The following is a 21,436-nucleotide window of genomic DNA, read 5'->3' on the forward strand; positions in this document are numbered from 1 at the left end:
AGTACTGGGCGGGTGGTGGCAGGGGAGAGGTGAGCAGGAGTCCAAGACCTTGGTAGCTACATTTTAGACTCGCGGGAGGAAGGGACTCAAAGTTTTATTAAGTCATGACTCGTGGAGGATGGCAGGCCCATGGGAATAACGGATACTGTGACGAGGCGTACTTTTTACTATTTAAAATTCGCATCCATTCTGCGTTCTTTCCGACGCACCTACTGTGTTCAGGGGACTGGACGTGGGTGTTTCTGCAGGTGCGTAACTCAGTCCGTGCCTTCTGAAATGGGCCACAGAGAGTATCGAGGGGACTCCAGGCCGAGGCAGCAGGTGAGCGAGGAGACTCCCGGGAAGACTGCAGGAAAGCTCAGGGCAGAGGCGGGGTTGGAGAACATCTGGGCCAAAGGGGGAAATCTGGAAAGCAGCGAGCAGGCATGGGAGGGCTCTTTCCAGCACGTTGGCTCAGCTATTAGCTTTTGGGTTGGGCCTGGTGTAATGAAGGCTTTTTATAAAGATCAGTTTCCTCGTATTTCAGCTCCCTTCCTTGGGAGAACATCTTGACAGACGGATTTCCTTTTCTCATTACACGTTGGCATTTCTGATGAGCAAGGACCTAAATCATCAGACTTCCAGGCCCCGTGAGTGCTGGTTTAAATCTCAGACACCCGCACAGGCCAGAAGGGTACAAGTCCTTATTCATTCGGATGCTGAGTTCATTCCATTGAAGGAGGACTTTGAAAGTCAGGGCTCAAGCTCTAAATTCATTTGTCTCGTGCACATCTGTATCCTGACAAAGCCCCCACGAATGAGTAGCTATTGTTCACCAGCCCGTGTGAACCGTTCAGCACTCTGTTGGTGGCGGTGGGGGGGGGGGGGGGCGGTGGCTGGGGCGGGAGCGCCATTCGGGGCTTCTCGAAACAGGCCTCTCCTCCCTCCGAGGCCACTGGAGCAGAGTTTGGTTGCTTGGCAGCCTTTTCTCCGTCCGGAGAGACTGCACGAGGTTGGCTGTTCGCGTTTTACAAAACACGGCTTGTCGTATGTTCTACGGACACCGACAAGGTGTTAGGGGAGGAGAAGCGTCCTGCCAGAAACACCGAACCAGCAATCTCCACCGCCACCGAAAACGCACGCGGCCTTCATGGTGTTCAACACGCAGCTCCGATGCCATCATGGTCCTGAACAAGGGCTGGTTCCGGGCAAGACCGGCGAGGACAAGAAGGACCGCGTTGGGCAAGCAAAAGGCAAGAGAAACGCGGGGTTCTCTTGTTGCAGACCGAAGCCTCTCCACGCTGCCAGAAGGGTTCCCCCTTCCCCCCCCCCCCCCCCCCATCACCTTGTATCTCCGTGGCAAAGCGGGAGGGATGCTGAATGAAAGATTCCGGAGGGGCTCAGTGTTCCAAACTATGCAAACCAGAGCGGCCCTCGCTGTGTAACCAGAACAGTCTCCGCTTCCTTCCCATCCAGCTACCCTCCGCTTTCAGACCGCAGGGGGCACACGTGTGGCTTGACAACGCACTGGCTTCCCCACCTCTGGGGGCCTCAGTCTGCCCCGTTTCATCCCCTGTAAAATGGGGCCAAGGAAGGCATCAGCTCCTCGGCTCGGAGAGAGGGTCAGAAACGCCCGCAAAATGCTTCACTGGGAGCACCAGCCATACGTTTGGTGTTCAATAGATGTTTGCTATTTTAGAACTTAAAATACAAAGAGAAAGCTCCTTATGCCAAAAAAAAAAGTTAGTAAAATAACACAGACACAGACATGCACACATAAATGCATTTCTACACTATTTGGTTATAGGAATAAAAACTGGGAATGAATGAATCCCGTCACTGCCGTGTGGACGAAATTTGTGTCGTGCCAGAAACAGGGTGGGCAAATATTCTCAGGGGCCTAACAGCCAAAGTCAGTCTGAGATATGGGTCCAAGCGTTCTTTTTTGGTTCCTATTGTTTTCCTAAAGAAGCTGATCTGGCTGGAAAAATAAACTCGACCCGTCAGTTCAGTTATCTAATTCACCGATGAGACTGCACGGAGGACAAGCACTGCCTAGCATTTTCCAGGAAACCAAGGACTTAAAAGAAGCCAAAGTGACCCGAAACCAAATAGGACCACACATCAGCATGTATAGTTCAAAGGCTACTTTAAGGGGCAAACCTTAAAATACAGACGATAACGCTAAGAGAGTGATGCTTTCGTGAAGTTCTCGCTCTCCTGAAAAATGGCCCATCCCTGAATTGAAGGTGCCGCTTCTGCTCTCTTAGAATCCTGGCACGTTTCAGTTTGACAGCAGAAAATTGTGTTTCAATCTGCTGCTACTTAGCACAGCCCTCTCTAGCTGTAATTTTCTGGGAGCAGAAATCTTTTTTTTTTTTTTTCAGAAATATCTATTTCTTAGATGTGACGTTGAACATGTTTTTCTTTAAATGAATTCATTAAACTGATTCATGGGAATAAAGCACAGAAAGGATGTCAGGTGGAAATGTCTAGAAACCTAAGGGAAACCCCGAGGGTTTAAACGTCCCTATTGGCCCATCTTCTCTTCCAGAAGCAAAATCATACACACTGGTGTTTGGCAATTAAGAACAGGCGTGTCCTCATATTTTCTGCTCTTTTGAGGGTCACACTTATCGTTACGTTCAGCTCGAATGGCTGGAGGCCCCGTCTTATGGGACAGCAGGATGCCCCGTCCGCGCCCAGACCCATCTTGGTTCCCGGCCTGGTGTCTCTGTTTCCGGCTGCTGCCTGCCTCCTCCCCCACTGGGCGTCTCCGACCTGACCCTTCAGGGTGCTACTCTCTCCCTGGACATCAGCTTCTCCTTCATTCTCCAGCCTACTGGGGACTGACTCTAGGTCACAGTGGTGATGGTGTGCGTGCTTCCCTGAAGGTTTGAGGACATCATAGGGACCAGCATGCGGAAGAGGAAAACGCAAAACTTGGTGTCAGACGTTTTCGCTCCAGGGGCCCCTAGCTCACCCCGTGTTTCTGGCATCTCCCTGTCTCCTTCCTGGAAGTCAGGTCAGTTGACTTCACGAACAAAGCCTGCAGTCGAGAAAGAGCTTCTCTGGGGCGCGTGGGTGGCTCAGTCGGTTACGCACCCGACTTTGGCTCAGGTCATGATCTCGCGGTTTGCGAGTTTGAGCCCCGCATTGGGCTCCACTGCTGTCAGCATGGAGCCGGCTTTGGATCCTCTGTGCCCTTCTCTCTTTCTGCCCCTCTCCTGCTTGTGTTCTTTCTCTCTCTCTCTCTCTCACAATATTAACGTTAAAAACAATTACCAAAAAAAAAAGAAACTGCTTCTTTCCCTGGATTATTCTGTGCACCCTTCTGCAGCCAAGCGCTGGTCTCTCCTCTCCCGCGGCTGGTGTCTGCTCACGCCTGCCGTCTCAAGCGGCTTCTTCCCCAGAAGGTACTTTCAGACTTCTGCTCAAGACCCACACTTGCTAGGTGCTTCTATCTTCTTCCCTTAGTACACATTACTCTTTGTCTTTAAAAAATTACCATAATGGTAGAATTGACTTTTTGCGGGGGGCCGGGGAAGGGGGCAAAGCGGATTGATTTTTCACACAATTGTAGTCAGAGAAAAACCACATAAAATATCTTCAGAACAACCATCACCAGAAGGTCTCTCAAAGCCTTCTGGGGTCCACCCACAGCCACCTCTGGAACTTCCCCTGTTTTTCTTTCCTCTTTCCTCCCTTCCAGAGTCTGAGATGAACCCTACTGGCAGCAGCAGGCGCAGGAAAAGTCCCTTGCTGCTTTGAAAGATACATGTAATATGCAAATGTATGCCTATTGGTCTGATCCCCTCAAGAATGTGTTTCCTTTAGGGCAGGGCAGACTCAATGCCACTAGAATGAGGGCATTCTAGGATGCTCCCGCCTACACATGCACACAAGGTGATCACACACCTCTGTGACCCCTTTGGTTTTCATTATTTTACCCTGTTCCCAAGCCCACTCTTCGCCTTTCGTGCTGTGGGGGATCGTGGCCGCAGTCAGCTAACAGCTAGATGAACGCCCTGGATTAGTTTCCTCTAAAATAGCTGACAGGAGGAAAAGGAAGCGGAAGTTTGTTTTCTTGATCAAGGCTGAGGAGTAAGGTAGAGAAGCCTGCGTGCCGAGGGCCATCACCCCGCGAAGGAAAGGGACACAGGAAGGGCACGTTCGTGGACAAGAGACGGAGCTGATCCCAGTGTCTTACATTTGTAGAAGTCAAATAGAACATTTGCTGGAGAGATCCAACGTTTTCTATAAAGAACTAATCCTTTCGATGGGACGTACATATTACGTTCGTGATGACGTTTTCCTTCCGGAAAGTTTGGAGGGTAAGTTTGGACACACGAGGCACGGCTAACCACAGTGTGTTGGTCAAGCTGCGTGGGGCAGGGCACGGGGACTCTAAGGTGCTACATGTCAGTCAGTGGATTCAATCTGTGATGCCAAGTAAGAGCCACCTCCAAATATTCGCCACACCTGCATGGAATTAATTTCAGTTTCCTATGTGTGACGGGAGAGAAAGCGTGAGCTTAATGTCTATCATATGTCTCGGAAAAGCTCCAGACACACACCAGCCTGGAGTGAGAAATGTGGATTTTTCAGTTCCTAATGTTTAAAGGATAACATTTCCTTAGTTTCACAAAAACAGAATGGCCTTTTTGGGGGGCCTGTCTTAAAGGAAATCTTGAGGGAGTGACTTCTGTAGGCATTCGCTGCTGTCAGGAAAAAGGGATTCCAGCAAGTAGAAATATCTTGCCTCAGATCCCATGGTCTGTTAAAGACAGTCCTGGTTTGACACGGTGGACTGATAAGTTGCTTGAAGTTACATAAAAAGGCTTTGTATAAGGGACTCTGTGGGGAAGAGGCTTACGGGCTCTGCAGAAATCTGAAATCCGCACACAAAATATTGAGGTGTGGTGCGTTTTCTGAAGGTTCAAAGCTTTCATCAGATCTCGAATAAGTCCATCGCCCAAAAGGTTTAGGACATGCCCACTGCCTTCCACCAACGTAAATCCACGTCAGGTTAGAAAAACAGATGTAAAAGGACTCTCAACAGCCATCGAAACAAACAGAAGAAACCGGAGGTAGATCTTGAGTGGTACTGAAACGGAAGGGGACTTTGCAAGCACAAAGAAATGGGAGAATTCACAAATACTGAATACATTTAATGTTCAAAGCTGGAAGTCCTTTTAGAACCCAAAGTATCATAAATAAAATTCAAAGATGAATTAGGGAAATGTTTATAATAAATTACCGGAAAAGGATACATAGTCCTCATTAAGAAAATAAACTCTTACAAATCAGGAAGAAAAACTCTCTCAAGTAGAAAAACACAGGCAAGGGGTAGGAACAGACAGTTCACAGAACAAATACAGGTGATAAATAGCAGCTGCATGTTGGAGCCGCGGGTACTAGCCCATGTCAGCCAATCCCTGCTCCTCATTTAGTGACATCACGTTGATTGCTTGAAATTAGCCATGGTGGGATTTTTCATTATGGCAGAGAAATCGCCGAAAAATCAAGGCTTTTCGTGTTTTGTTTTGTTGACAGCAATGTAATGGCACACCATTGGTTAAGAGATGTATCAAAAGCAGTTCAAGTGTAGCAGTAATCAGAGAAATACAAAAAGAAATGAGGTCTGGACAAGATGGAATAAGCACACTACAACCTACACCTCCTGCGAATTACCTCCTGTACCTCCTGTGAATTACAACAAACAAGTTTCGAGAAAATCCACAGAGCAACTTACAGAGACTCTGGAAGCTGGAAAAAAGTAAGCGGACTGCCTACAGACCTTAGAACCCACAGAACTACCCAATAGTGAGTTCTTGTTTTTGGTTTTGCCTTTTTTATATCCTGGCCTGGGCTCTGGAGAGACTCCCAATCTGGAAATGCCAATGGCACCAGACCAAAAAGAGGCTCAAGGAAAGCCTGCTGTCTCTAGCCTGAAGATGTGGGAACAGGGTGATCCAGTAAGAGTGAAATGTTTTGACCATACCTGACCTTACTCTCGCTCCAGGTGGGCACACAAAAGCCATCCCCTCTGCCCCCCAGCTGGGCGCCACATCTTGGAGATGGTAGAGCCCTGCCTTCCAATCCTGCTTACGATACGTGGCCACCTCTCTTCCCTGGAACAGAGACTGTGGGAGGAACTTTTCGGTGGACGTCTCATCGCCACAGAGGCCAGAAGGAGGTGGAACAGCGTTTTTCAATTGTGGAGAGAATAGTCAACCCAGAATTCTATATCCAGTGAAAATATCCTTCAGGATTAAAGGCGAGATAGACATTGGATGAAGGAAAAGCAAAAGAACTTGTCGGCAGCAGACCTGCTTTAACAGAATAGCTAAAGAGAAGTTTTTCAGATAGAGAGGAAATGATAGTAGAAAGAAACTCAGAATATCAGGAATGATGGAAGAAGAGAAAGGGTGGATATATAAGTAGACGTAGGAGACCTCTCTTAGGTTTCCAAACTTCTGCTTGACGGTCAAAAGCAAAATTACAGTATCTGAAGTGGTTCTCAATGTACAACACGCAAGACATCGATGTGATAAAGGGAGGAAGGAGGCTAAAGACACCTTGAAGGAGGTAACGTTTTTCCACTCCGCTTGAAGTGATAATGTACTAACACTAGTAGACTATGTTAAATTAGGCACATGTGGTGTAACCTTTAGAACAGCAGTTTTTCAGTGAGATGACTTTGTCCCCTTGGGGACGTCTGGCAATATTTGGAGATATGGTCGCACATGCTACTGCCATCTAGTCGATGGAAACCAAGATGCAGCTAAACATTCTACGACACACAGGACAGTCCCATTCAACAAAGAGGTATCCAACCCCAGATGCCAGCAATGCCGAGGTTGAGAATCCTGCTTTCCGGCAAGTGTAGAGAAAACTATACGAAGACAAATCTCAAAGAAAACTAGAGAAAAATCAGCACAGAATACTAAAAAATGTTCCACTAATCCATAGGAGTTCAGGGAAGTGGAGCACAATAAACAAAAATCAGAGGGAACAATATGAAAGTGGTAGACAAATTCTAACATCAATGATTGCATTAAAAGTAAATGATCTAGACATCTGTTAAAAGGCAGTGACTGATGGAATGGATGACCCAACTGCATGCGGTCTCTGAGAAACTCATTTCCAATAAGATGACACAGGTACATTAAGAGTAGAAAGGTAGGAAAAGATAAACCTTGCAAACACGAATCAAAAGAAAACTGAAGTGGATATATTAGTATGAGATAAAGGAGATTTTGGAACAAAGGTAATTGCCAGAACTAAAGAGGGACATGACATAATGATAAAAGGGTCCATTCACCAAGAAAACACAATTCTAATTGTGTCTACCACAAACACCAGAAGTTCAAAATACATGAAGGAAAAACTGATAGCCTGAGAAGAGACACGTTTATAGTTGAAAATGTTAATATCCCCTTTCAGTAAGTGATGGAACCACTAGACAGAAAAAAAAAGAGATTTTTTTTATATCAAATTGGCAAAGCTTTGAAATGGTAATACTTAGAACTAGCAAAGTCGTGGTCTCTGTAATAATGTGGAAACATAAATATACAAGAGTAGTCCTGAAAAAATATTTAGTTTCTGTATTAAGAGGCTTAAAAGGGTTATAGCATTTTTCCACCCAACATTTTCACTTTTAGGAATCTCTCCTAAAGGAATAATTACAGTTTCCCAAATTTATCTGTCTAGACCTTCACAACAGAGCGATTTATCACAGCAGAACTTAGAGATGTCCAAAATTGCCCACTAATCGGCAAGTGCTTAAAAAAAAAAAGTATTCTTTATACATGTAGAGTGCTATGGTCCAAATAACATTTCTAAGAATTTTTAATGCCATGGCAAATAGGAACGATTTTAAGGCAAAAAAGTAGTATATAAAGCACTGTGCACAGAGCACAATGTAAATTATGTCAAAATACACATCATAGTTCAGTACAGAAATCATAGCAGTATGATGATAGCAAAAACTTGCCAGGGATTATTTCTCTGTGTTTTTCATTTGCTTGTTTTTACTACCTGTTCCCCCTCGAGTTTTCTATTGTTAAATGATGTCTTATTCATGGTTCTAACAAACAGAAACTGTTACTTCCGAAACAGCATAAAAATGAGTTGATATATAGAGGGTCTAATACCATGCTGCATCTGGTATGGAGAAACTCAGTGGGTGAATTCTTGCAAATAGTTTTGAAAATGAAACATGGGGGGCACCTGGGTGGCTCCGTTGGTTAAATGACTGACTCTTGATTTCGACTTAGATTATGATCTCATGGTTCGTGAGATCGAGCCCCGTGCTGTCCATGCGGAGCCTGCTTGCGATTCTCTCTCCCCCTCTCTCTGTCCCTTCCCTGCTCACAATCTCCCACTCCTCTCTCTCTAAATGAATAAATAAACTTAAAAAACAAAAGAAAATGAAAAAGGGTAAGAAGGGATGCCCATTAATATTCCTAAAGTGACCATCTTCATTTCATTGTCCAGGCCTCGCTATTAGCAGTGGCCCCGCCATTCTCAAAAGCGTCACGGTGTAGGTGGTAAGTTGCACGGGGACCCTTACCGTTCTGAACAGAAAAATATTCTAAGGAAACAAGTACGTGTTGCATCATGTCTATGTATCAAGCACTAAATGCTTTATCTCTCAACCATCTGAGGAGCTGAATTATTTCTGATTCATAAGGGCCCCGGCAAGTTAAGCAACTAGACGTGGGCAAGTGGCAGGGTCTGGATTCGAATGGCATCCATCACAGCAGCGGCGGAAGGCATACCTGGGCCTGCCGAAGAGCAGGGTTGGCCGGCAGGGGTCTGGCGGGGACGAGGGGCGCACGGGGAGCCTTCTGGAGAGGCGGGAGCACTCGCTGAGGCGAACTGGGCGGAGGGGCGTCGAGGGCTCTGAGGGGTCCGCTGATGTCAAGATTCTGACACTGTGGCCACCTCCTGGCGTTGTCCTGCAGGGACGGAGCAAAAGCCATGGTGTCACGGGTCTCGCCTCCTTAGGAGACAGGGGGGCTGACTGGTCCGCTATAGCTGAAGGGGCCGGCGGTGCCGCTGCACGAGAGGGAGTCTATCATCATTTGTTTAAACTTCACAATTGTACCAGAAGCACTCCTCCTCCCCAGTGTGGACTAGCAGGATCGATTTCTGCGTGAACTGTAAAAACTGGTTTCATTCATTAACAGACAGGCACAAGGCAACTAACGAGGCGCCAATGAGTTTGAGGACACACACCAGATCTCTTGGAAGTGATGAAGGAGTTGTTCAGCGAGGCGTAAGGATGCCTTCAAAGCTCAGGGAGAACCGAGGAAGCCCCCGGCAAGGAGGATGGAAGCGTCTGGAAGCTGAGGCGAGGGGCCCACACCTGGAGCATCATGTCGTACACGGTGCCCCTGCTTTCAGGGCAGACCCGAGCAGATGCAGTGTGGGCCGTGTGCCTCAGGCCCCGCCTCTTTTCTTCCTTTCTCTCGTTTTAAAAAACGGCTTTTTAAAGGATCCATGGACATAGGGCTAACGGCACATACTGAAACCGGACAGCGTGGAAAACTGTGACACGTGTCCACACCGATGAAACCATCACGATGTGCAGAATAGTGAGCGTAAAGCCGTCCCCCGTCCCCCGCTGCCCTCCCTTGCAACTACTGATATGCTTTCTGTCCTCATAAAATAGTTTGCATTTTCTAGAATGTCTTACAAATGGAGTTAGAGGGTAGGTACTCTTTGTCAGGCTTCTTTTACTTGGCATAATTATCTTGAGATTCATGTTGTGTATATTAATAGTCTGCTCTTTCTTACTGCTGAATAGCATTCCATTGTGTAAATATACCAAAGTTTGTTTATCCTTTTACCTGTTGATGGAAATTTGGGTCGTTTCCTATTTTTGGCTCCTCAAAATTAAGCCGCTTTTTTGGCTCTCTCGGGTAAAGCTAACTGTTCTTGCTCAAGTCCCACATTTGGGGCTGAGAGGTGGTAAAGCCTGTTAGGAATGACAGCCTCCTCTTTGGAGCCCAATCCTCCACACTTGTAGATCAGGTAAGACGTGGGAGATAAGATAGTTTATTTATGGCTTACTGAATGCGTGACGTTAATTAAAAATAAATTTTTTTAACGTTTATTTTTGGCAGAGAGAGAGAGAGACAGACAGACAGAGCATGAGCAGGGGAGGGGCAGAGAGAGAGGGAGACACAGAATCCGAAGCAGGCTCCAGGCTCCGAGGCATCAGCACAGAGCCCAACGCGGGGCTCGAACTCACAGACTGCGAGATAGTGACCTGAGCCAAAGTCCGACGCTCAACCGAGCCACCCGGGTGCCCCACCGTGATGTTAATTTTTAAAATCATTTGTCATCAGAAATACTTGATGGGAAAACTAAATATTGGAATGAAGTCTGGTGGTAATTCATGAGGGAGCCGGCGGGTACTCTGGGTTAAGGAGCCGGTTCTTTGAAACCAGAGGGTCGACAGGGTGTCCACAGCCCAGAGCTGGAGCAAAAGGGGTCTGTCCACAGGCTCAGCATAACTCCTAGAAATGCACCGGGAGGTACAGGGCCAAAGAAGTTCACCCAAACCTCCCCAGCGGCATCTGAAACCGTAGGAAGAGGAGGACCCAGAAAGAGGAAGACTGGGAACCTCCTTGGGAGGCAGACCCGGTGGGCTCGTCTGGGCGATTGGACGGACCATGGCTCACAATGTGGCACACACATCACACAGGGGACCCTGCCCCTAAAGGATCGAGTGGGACATCCATGGGGCACAGCGGGCCTCCTTCCGGCCCTTGACCATCACCTCACCAAGCTTTTGTGGAACTCAGTGTGTGCACACTGCATTTCAGGGAACTGTTCCCGCTGCCGATCTATCTATAGATTCTCTGGGATTGATTCCCGCTCAAGCTCTTGTTGAAACACACTGAGATACAGGTCTCTCGCTGTGTACACCGACCTCTCATGTCTGTTTACAACTTACCTTCGACATGTTGGAATGTGGTGGCTTCCTCATCAGGCCTTTGCTGAGGTGGCTGAGGTGAGCCTGGCCAGGGTTCGAGCCGCGCGACGGCCGAGAAGGGCGCACACACCTGTGAGCAGTCCCGTTAAGCGTAAACCAGAGCTTTTCTCCCTGGGTTGACTTAACTATTTTTCTATTTGGTTCCCAGTCTCAAAAAACAACTTACTTACTTTAACTCAGTGTGGAAAACACGCAAAGGACAAATCATCTAAACGTTCTCGCAGGATTAAAAAATAAATATCGATCCCCGCCCCCCACCCCCCGTCCCCCAAAGCCACTATTCTGTTAAATTAGTTCTTGCAATCCGCACATACGTGGCTTTGTGACACCTGGGAGACATTTTATAGAAAGCTGGCATTTCAGCAATAATGCCTTTGAATATATTTGGGTCAAAAGCTACCCCGGCTGATGAAAATATTTTAACATCCCACGTCTTGTAAAAATTACTGAGGTAAGGGTGGGAAACAATACAGCGGGACTCATTAACACCCTGCTTATTTATATAAAAAGCAGCAAATCATGAAGGCAAAGGAAGGGAGGCAGCTGGTCTGGCAGAGATTTAAAAAAAAACCCTAAACAACAGTTTCACTATCTGAACATCTGACCTCTTCTTTGCTAAGGAAAACAGAGTGCAAAGAAGGTTGGTTCCATGTTCTTTCAAATGCCATTTCTGGAAAAGAGGACCCATTGCCAAGATACCTTAGCTTTTCGATGGTGGTTTTTTTATCTGTAAACAGCAGGCGTATTAGCGTCTTCCTTTTCAGATAAACTACAAATCCAGCAGCGAGAAGACACAGGATCGTCACCAGGACTCCTATGGTCAAACCTTGGTTGTCTGAAACAAAACGCATTGATTGCACTCAGGGAAAGAGGCAGGGAGAATGAGATATGGGAATTGTCAGATCGTGACATTTACGGCAACGCGAGCTTTGAAGGAAGGCACAGCATCGGAGTGAGTCCCTGAATGATGTGCTGATAAATTAGTCTTACTTCAAAGGTCATGCCTGAGGTTCTGTCCGTGTCGCCCTCGTTCATTTCTGACAACAGGAGCCTAGCCTGGCAGGTGGGACCGCAGCCCTGGTCACACAGCCCCGCCCGCCCCCGGCAGGGATGGGGGCCCCAGAGGGGTGGCAGGGAGCCCGCACGTCCCCAACCGTGACCTTCCCAGCCCCCATCACAAATGTGCCCCTCCGGGCTCTCTTCTTCTCTCATTCCTTAGTGCTGAAGTCTGTGTTTTTGTTTTGTTTCCTTTTATTTTTTGTTTTTACACCAAGACTTTATTTCAGGACGTTGTCAAGCTAGAAGGTGAAGACAAGAGGCGCCTGGGTGGCTCAGTCGGCCAAGCATCCGACTTCGGCTCAGGTCGCGATCTCACAGTTTGTGAGTTTGAGGCCCGCGTCGGGCTCTGTGCTGACAACGCAGAGCCCGCTTGGATCCTCTGTCCCCCTCTCTCGCTGTCTCTCTCTCTCACAACTAACTAAGTGACTAAATAAATAAGAAAACACAAACCTCACCCAAACTCCTCGCTGAAAGGAAACGCCCACAGGTTTGGTTTTGTTAGATTTTTGTTTGTGATGTTCGCTAGAGCCTCGAAATACAGCGTTTGGAGGCAACCCTCTCTCTCTCTCCGGGAGTGGCTGCTTATTTTCTCTAAGGAAACATCCCCCTTTCTGTGATTGGCTCCCATTTTGTTCAGTACAAAGACCCCGAGGTCCCTGGAGGGTGCGGGAGAGAAGGAAAAACCAGACTTTGAGGCTGGTTTCTGAGCACAGCCGTGTCGGGGGCTGCCTGGAGAGGGCTCGGCCTGCCAGTGTGGAGAGCAGTCGGGACCTGCGACAGTCGCTTGCCACTCCCACTGCTCTGTGGCTTCCTTGAGAGCCGCAGATGTGGGTTCGTTCGTCCCTGTGTCCCCACCAGCGACAGTCAGGATGTGCTTCCCACAGCAGGCCACAGTCGCCTGAGGCTGCTGGTGATGGCTGCACCGGTGACGTCCCCTGCCCAGGCCCTCCCCCGCCGCCCCCACCCCCTCCCCCCGCCCCAGTCCCCTCATCCAGTGCAAGCACTGTGTCCTCGCGGCCGCCTCCCGCGTCTCCCCGCGTCGGCCCTGAGTCCCACGGTCCCCCTGCCCCTCGCGGCGCTCGCCAGGCCACGCTGGACCCCGGAAGAGCGGCAGGTGCATGGCAGGTATCCCGGAAGCACTTGCCACGTGAACACCGGGCCACGGCAGGCTGGTGGGCCGTGGGGGCAGGGAGGCCTGGGACACAGCGCCCCGCACCTGCCTCTGGGCTGGGTGTTTAGGTGTCCTTTCATGAAGGGACGGCGGCAGTGGGCGGACTCACCGCCCCACCCGTGCCGATGGATCGTTGAGGTTTGCTTACTTGCCACGGGGAAGAGCGGACGGCCGTGAACCCCCAGCTTTCGTGAAACCCCCAGACCCGAGACCCACGGGTCGTGCGTGTTGACACTGCAGACAGACCCAGAACGTTCCGGCCCGTCCTCTGCAACCCCCTCCGGGTGCCATCCGCTGGCCTGCCGTGGGGTGGGGGGCAGTGTCCCGTCGGATGAGAAGACTGGCACCCCGCTGGTTTTGCACGACACACGTCAACGCCACGTTAGAACGTGGACGCGGGGCAGCCGGAACGCCGCGGTCAGGGCGGAGAGGTTCAGCGAGGGCCGGGGATGCGGGGCCGGGCCCCGGTTTCCTGCCCCTGGGAGGGATGCTCACTGGAGGCGAAGACTTTCCGGGCCTTTCTGTAGCTGCTGTAGGGCCGGAGACACACCCATTTTTAAGCCGAAGGAGGACAGGAACTCACGGCCCCTCCTTGCGACACCGTCCCCACAGATGTGCCGACGGCGAGCACCGCACTGGCTGCCCAGGCTGCAGCGCACGGTCCTGTCTGTCGTCCGGGGGACTACGGTGACACCACTGCCGGTCACAGCAGGACTTGAGGACATGTGACGTCCGCTTTCGCCGCATCGGCCACCATCTGGGGGGGCCTGGGGCTCAGACGAGCCCTGAGGTGTCAGCACAAGTGGGCTCGGGGGGTGCGGGCCCTGTGGACCCCCGGTTCCTTTCTCGTCACAAAGGACACCATTCAGACTTGCCTCTTCACTGCCTGACAAGTGCTCAGACAAACAGCAATGCCCCGAAGGCCATTTCCCAAGGTCATCCGGGGAGAAAAGAACTGGGGCGTCGAGCACGGCTGCGATGAACTTTTTAAGGGGGAGACGGACGTGGTCTCTGTGATAGCTGTGTGACGCTGGGTAAGTGACTGCGGGTGAGTGACTCCCCTGAGCCTCAAGTCCTTTATGTGAACTCTGCCCTCAGGGTCAGGCAGGGATTCGAGGAGGTCATGCATGTAAAACGCCCCGCTCCCGGGCTTGCCCCTGACAACTCAATAAATAGAAGCGGTTGCTTTTACTACTGCTGCTGCGGGGACTGGGGACCGGGGACCGTTAGCCTTCACTGAGAGGAGGCGTCTCTCTAGGAAGGGCTTTAAGGGACAGTCTTCTCCACACCGCTTGGCCCCTTCACATCTCTCTTGGGAGGGAGAGGCTGGCCTTGACCAAGCCCTTCCGTCTCAGTCGGGAGGATCCCCGCCTGGCTTTCCACTGCCCCCCCTCTCCACTGGCTCAGCGCCCACTCCCAGGGACGCCCTGGCCCCACTCACCTGCCTGCCGGATGGGGCCGCTGTCTGTGCTTCCCCCAAAGCCAAACTTGTCACAGAAGGGAGGCGCCCAGTGGGCCTCGCAGTGGCAGTTCTTCCTGTTGTTACACACCTGTCCGGGCAGCAGGGGAGAAGGACAGCAAGAGGGAAGCAGCATTAGGACCCACCCGGCACACGGGGCGGCGGTCAGTCTCTGAGCCCTGATCGGCTGCTGCACCGAAGCAAAGGCCCTGTGGTCAGAGTCCCCATCAGCCCCGATACAGCCGGGGGCAGAAATGTCGCTGCGAGCCTAAACCCCAAACGCAGCACAGGTGAGACCAGAGTCCGAGGCTGCAGATAAAACATGACCTGCCTGGTAGGGGGAGGATGGAGGTTATTGGGGTTCATCCGCTACGTCCACCCCTTTCCTTCTCAGTCAATTGCTGTGCCCCTCTTTTGCAGTGCAGCACTCCCCCCTCCTCCCCATCTGACCATGATGAGGAGCCCCCTCTGTGGTGAGGAGTGACCCTGCTGCAGGGGTGCGGAATCTGAGCTCTTGGGCACAGCCCCGCTGCCTTCGGACAGCAGGCTCAGAGAGGCTGGTGACCTGCTTGGACATCTCGTGCCCGAAACGCCCACCTCCCTCTCGCAGGCTCCCAGCGGCCCCTCCTTGGCGCCCGGCCGTGAATGAGCACTGGGCACGGTCTACCAAAAGCTGGTGTCCTCGTGACATGAGAGGGTGGCCCTCGCCCGTCGGGAAAGGGGTGCCCGAGAAAGCAGGAGGGCGGGCGTTGCTCTGGGTGGGGGGCCCCTGAACGAGTAGCCTAGCTTGGAGACCAGAGCACTCCAGGGAGGAGCCAGCTCCGGCTCTCCTGGTTAGCAAGGGTGACCGATGGAGGCTGGTCCCCAACCCACCCTGGCTGTTCGACTTGCTGCTATCACACATGGAACTCACCGAGCCACTGCATGAACCCGCGGAATAGGAGCACGAACCCAAGAGGATACTATTTCTAGAGACTTGGAGTGCATGCTTTGGGAACACGGGATACAGGCAAGGGGCTACAAAGAATTTCTGACCAGTTTGGAACGGGTGGGACAATTGGGAACGGCTGGGAATCACGGCGCAGGCCGGAAGGGTTCTGAGCTCAGATGGCCTCTGAGGGTCCGAGTTTCTCTTCCGCTTAGGGAAACAGACTTTACGTCGTAGATGATGCGCTTTGGGTGGTTTATAGAAGGAGGTCAGTGCGGAGCTACTGGGGTGCACACGCCCCGAAGGCCTCAGTCCTGCATCAAAACACTGCTGGAGGGGCCAAGTGCATACTTTAATATTTTAAGGCAAAAATAAAATGCTTGCAGTGTATGTCTTATTTTTAATGTTTTCCTGCTTTGCACTGATTTTTTTTTTTTTTTTGTGATGAATCAACCACCTGCCCCAATTGCTTAAAATAAGACCGACAGTCAAGATAACCCACGAGAAGCTGGAAAGTATATTCCTGATAAGCTGAAGCCACGCAGAATTAACCACTGAGGGGCACGGCCTGTGCCAGGTCCGAGCAGAGATTACCGAGTCTCGCCTGTTCCTCAGCGATGCCGCTGCTGACGGAACACCCACCAGGATTCAGGCACCGTCCTGGCCACACCGTTTCGCACAGTCTCCCAACGCACACCAGAGTCGTGTGCCCTGTTTGCAGCTTGTGGTAGAGAGACTGCAACCGGGACACCCCACTGGGAGGCGCTGCTGGTGAGCCTGGCCTCACTAGGGGAAGGACCGTAGTCAAGTTATTCGTCACCAAGTCATGGCGGCTACTCCGCCTACCCAGAAAATATGGGCCTTTCCTCTCCAGATGGATGGGCCCCCAGGGCTGTTGCGAAGCGAGGAGTCCAGGGACCCCACCCTGGCATTACTACGAACTGGTCATGTAAGCTTGTAAGTACATGGTCATGTAAGATAACAAGGCTGTACCAGATCATCTCTCACAGCCATTAGAAAGAAATCTCTGATCCCACGAAGACATAAAAGGACTTCCTTTTACACTGACAGTCAGCAAACCCATCTGAGATGGCATCACGATCCTTTCCGGTTCCAACGCAATAGTAATTTCACGAAAACCCCCATAATTCTGTGTTAGGATCACTGGCGAGTGTGTGCAAGTTTTAAAAATAGAACTGGGAGCATGATTTCTGCAGAAAAGGTTTCAGAAAAACAAATGAACCACTGGCGTGGCTAATCAAGATTAATAGGGTTCCCTGGGAAATAATTAAGCCCATCAGGAAAAATAAATTACGTTTGAAACAATTAGCGTCCTCTTCTCTCCTAAAAAACTCTCTGAGCTGAACTAACAGCCTTCTTGAGTTGAAATGCACACTGTACGTGATTTCAAGAACATGTGGTCAGTATGTTCTGTCTTCTTGGTCTTAATTCCTTCTGGAAGTATTTCAGTTCAGACACATATTCTGAATCGTGGTGGAAAGGAGGACAGCTCTGCTTGAAACGTTAAAGCAAAATCCTTCACGAAGGACGGTTAGTTTTAAAATCACTTTGAAGATGACAAAGTCTTTTTTTAAAAAAAAATCACAGGATGTTCATTTAAAAGATCATTACTGCTCAGTCTGATTCTCTTTGTTAAATAAAAGTCACATTTCTTATGCTATGTAAAGGGCAAAGAAAATTAGTATCTTTAGAAGACAAGATTGAGGTGACTGCTGTATTTCTTAGAAGTTAAAAAAATAGGGATTGCAGAGTCCTTTAAAATGAATGACTGAGTGCTTAATGTGGACTGGCTATAAAAAGGCAGTTCAGCCCACTCACCCCTCTGCTGTGGCACTGCTTGGCACATTCATGAACGCCGAAGACACTTATGTTTTGACATCGACGATTGAGGCAGATCTGCAGGAGGAGAAAAACACGGTAAATTTCTCAGCCCTTTTCCGATTACATGCACAGGCACGCATCAGTGATTTAAAAAGAGAAGAGAAGGAAAGCTCGCGGAAGACCCTCTCCTTTCAGTGAACACGGCTGTAGCACAAGGACGGGCTTTCCATTTGACTCTGACCTGGAGTCTGATGCCTGCCTCCAAACTCAGCACGTTTCAAGACTCAGGTCAACGTGACTCAGGGTCAGCGTGGCACTTTCATACGGTTTCAGTCAATTATGAGATTACGATAACTGATTTTCTCAGGGTTTTTGTTTAGGGCTTGCAGTGAGACGTGTGAATTACAGCGTCTGTCGCCTCCCCTCCCCCTCAATGGCCCCTTCCGTTGAAAGATACAGGACGGGAGAAATGCACCAGCCCTTAACCTAGGGCCTGTGCAGACTCAGAGACTCCAAGAAATCCAAGGTCCAAGGACCTTTTGAAGGCGATATCGAAATATGGGAACTTTTCCAAATTACTGACTGACAGGTACTATCATCGATGACATAAACCATCAACAGAAATGCTCAGCAGAGGAAAACAGGCAGTTCCCTTGTGTTTATTAAACTTTGCAGAGGCAGTAATTTGCTGAATGACACTGGGTTGGTTGCAAGAGTTTAGTCTCATTTTAAAGGTGCATAATATACACCAGACTCAAAGGAGCAGGCCCTTTATCTCCCATAAGATGTTACAAATTGGTGGAGTCAGAGGAAGAGAAGTCTAAGTTTTAGATTCCAGAAGCATATTTAATCAAGCACAGCCTTCCTATGGGAAGTTCACCATCTGACCCCAACAGCTTGTGGAAGGCACTCAAGCGACACCCTTTGACAAAAGTGCCAGCTTTAAGCAGCTCCAAAGGCTGGTGGGAAACCTGGCCAAGGGGACGGTCACATTCCAGCCGAGACAAGAAATCGTCTGAGGTTACAAAGGACACAGCAGGACCCTGGTCAAAATCTCCTCCCAACCCATGAGCAAAGGCAAGCGTGGCTTTCAAAGAACCCGTGTTCTGCAGAAATAAAGAGCAAAACACATTTATTCTTGTACATGGAGAAAAACACTCATTGAGGAATTGAGTCCTTGGAATTCCAGGGTTCAGATGCACCTGGCTCGGGCTGTTCAGGCTACAGTTTCAAAAATCAACTTGATCCTATCCAGGGTCAAGGCCAGAATATAAGCTAACGTGTGTGGTTAAGGAGACCCTGGAATGTACGTTGTGTTTCCTGGATCATCCCATTTCCTTAGAGATGAAGCACTTATGGGTCAGAGTAGATGGCGGAAAGGGGGTGAGTACACAGAATTCTTGCCCTAGGGACTCTGCTCAAGGGGCTGAATCCATATCTTTCTATTCTACTATGTGGCCTCTGTGTGAGTGAGTTCATTTCATCATCATTTTGAAGATGGGATCCTTTTTATTTCATATTTTTGTTATTTTCATTTTATTATTAAAAAAATTTTTTTAATATGAAATTTATTGTCAAATTGGTTTCCATACAACACCCAGTGCTCATCCCAACAGGTGCCCTCCTCAATGCCCATCACCCGCCCTCCCCTCCCTCCCACCCCCCCCCCCCCCATCAACCTTCAGTTTATTCTCAGTTTTTAAGAGACTCTTATGGTTTGGCTCTCTCCCTAACTTTTTTTTTTCCTTCCCCTTCCCCATGGTCCCTTAAAAAACTTGTGGGGGTTGGGGCGCCTGGGTGGCGCAGTCGGTTAAGCGTCCGACTTCAGCTCAGGTCACGATCTCACGGTCCGTGAGTTCGAGCCCCGCGTCAGGCTCTGGGCTGATGGCTCAGGGCCTGGAGCCTGCTTCCGATTCTGTGTCTCCTTCTCTCTCTGCCCCTCCCCCCTTCATGCTCTGTCTCTCTCTGTCTCAAAAATAAATAAAAACGTTAAAAAAATTAAAAAAAAATAACTTAAAAAAAAAAGAAAAAAAAAAAAAACAAAAAACAAAAAAAAACTTGTGGGGGTTGATTAATCTCCTTTCCTACCAGGCTGTATTAACTTGCTTTCATTTAGCCTGATGAGAAAGTTTGGTGAGAAAAATCAACATGGCAGCATGTTAAAATCTCAATTTCACTGTTTTTTTTCATTTTTGACTTTATTTCTAACCCCCCAGATATCTCAGTCTACCTTCCCCTTGGTCTCTGAAAGAACTCTCTTTGGCTTCAAGCTGATCCTATCTCTTCCCCTCTCCTAGTCTCTCGTTGGGGGTCTCTGAAAATACATGTGACTTCCCGTTCTGTCCAGGTGAGAACAAGCCCTCGCTGTGCCAGAAACCAAACCCACGTTTCCAAAAACAACGTAATACGCGACTGCATTTCCTTCCAAAGTAATTTCCTGGCTGGAAATACTCATGACACCCAGAGTGCAGAAATGACTTCTTCACACCTAAAGGCTGAGAAACCAGGCTTGATTTTCCCAAATCTGCATCTCCATGGTCTGGCCAGGATCCAGGATTTATTAACGTTTCCTTCTGGGTGCACAGAACTGGATGCCAGAGACAAAGTTGCAGGAAGGAGTGTGGATTTAGGAAAACAAACCAACCTCCTAAGTGGGTTCCTGGACAGGACACTTCTCAACAGGCCCCCCTCCAGACTTATATTTACGATGCAAGAGAGCCCCGGTGTCTTACTTTTCCGTCCGCACACTTTGTGCCTGCAAGCACAAGCCCGGGGTCCGGCATGTCATTGCCCAAGTACACGTGGGTCCCACGGCACAGAATCCGCCCTCCTTCCTGCAGCGGGATATTTGTTTCGATGGAAACGGCATTGGTACCGATGACGGGCCGGCTGGCGCCTCCTTGACACTGGATTTTCCCGCATTTAGCATCTCTGGAAGGGCAAGAACAGAGAGTCCCAAAGAGGGAAAGTTTGGGAGCAGCCCTTGGCGATGGAGGAAGTTCAGAGTGATGGCGTGGTCCGGCCGCAGCTTCCGTACCTCATCTCGCACTTGGCAAAGGAACTCTTGAAGTCTTTGCCACAGTTGCCGTAAGGGTCCCCTGCGGAGTTGACTCTCTCAAAGCAGATCCCAGGGGCCGGTTTAGCACCTGAAACAGAAGCAAAGAAGCAGAAGATGTTATTTCTAGAAACGTCTCTTTTATTTTTTGATTTTTACAAATTTATTTATTTTCAGAGAAACAGAGACAGCGTGAGTGGGGGAGGGGCAGAGAGAGACGGGGTGGGGGGAGAGAGAATCCCAAGCAGGCTCCCCGCTGTCAGCACAGAGCCTGACGCGGGGCTCAAACCCGCGAAACTGCGAGAACATGACCTGAGCCAAAACCGAGAGTCGGATGCTTACCTGACTGAGCCACCCAGGCGCCCCTAAACATGTCTCTTTCTTTAACCTGTAGCTGATTCCTTTTCATCAGCCAAGAGCAGACGTGATTAGCATCTCATTAAAACCCAACAAAACAAAGCAAAGAAACAACGACCCTCGCAATAGCTGCGATCAACACTGGGTTCAGACGTGGACCTCCACAGGAAGCTACCGGAGGAAACGCCCATTTTCCCATTCTCTGTTTTTCAAAAACCGTGTGGAGCGGCCTCTCCAAACTCCCTTTGAAAGGCATTATCCCGAACTGGACACACTTCTCTGTCATGGAACAAGGCAAGGTCTCTGGCTCAACAGTATCACGTTCCTGTTTTTTTTGTTGTTTTTTTTTTTAAAGTTTCTTCATTTTGAGAGAGAGGGGATGTGGGGGAGGGGCAGGAGTGGGGGGGGGTTGAGAGAGAGAGAGAGAGAGAGAGAGAGAGAGAGAGAGAGAGAGAGAGGAGAGAGAATCCCAAGCAGGCTCCATGCTGTTGGCGCAGAGCTGGACGTGGGGCTCAATCTCCTGAACGGTGAGATCATGACCTGAGCTGAAATCGAGTTGGACTTTTGACCGGCTG

At 49.5% G+C, this 21,436-nt stretch overlaps 1 protein-coding gene across 2 annotated transcripts in view; it reads right to left on the minus strand.

Annotated features, from left to right (window-relative positions):
- ADAM12 (ADAM metallopeptidase domain 12) overlaps window positions 1–21,436 on the minus strand; it is a 350,145-nt gene that overhangs the window by 17,530 nt on the left and 311,179 nt on the right. For both annotated transcript variants that reach the window (XM_047824703.1, XM_047824704.1), the window contains 7 exons: window positions 20,487–20,595; window positions 20,182–20,380; window positions 17,447–17,524; window positions 14,662–14,770; window positions 11,690–11,825; window positions 10,952–11,060; window positions 8,766–8,945 (listed from right to left, as the gene is read on the minus strand). In XM_047824703.1, the coding sequence (XP_047680659.1) occupies window positions 8,766–8,945; window positions 10,952–11,060; window positions 11,690–11,825; window positions 14,662–14,770; window positions 17,447–17,524; window positions 20,182–20,380; window positions 20,487–20,595 (920 nt within the window). The remainder of the gene's footprint in view (window positions 1–8,765; window positions 8,946–10,951; window positions 11,061–11,689; window positions 11,826–14,661; window positions 14,771–17,446; window positions 17,525–20,181; window positions 20,381–20,486; window positions 20,596–21,436) is intronic.

The sequence above is a fragment of the Prionailurus viverrinus genome, chromosome D2, assembly GCF_022837055.1.
Source record: "Prionailurus viverrinus isolate Anna chromosome D2, UM_Priviv_1.0, whole genome shotgun sequence".
NCBI classification, from domain to species: Eukaryota; Metazoa; Chordata; class Mammalia; order Carnivora; family Felidae; genus Prionailurus; species Prionailurus viverrinus.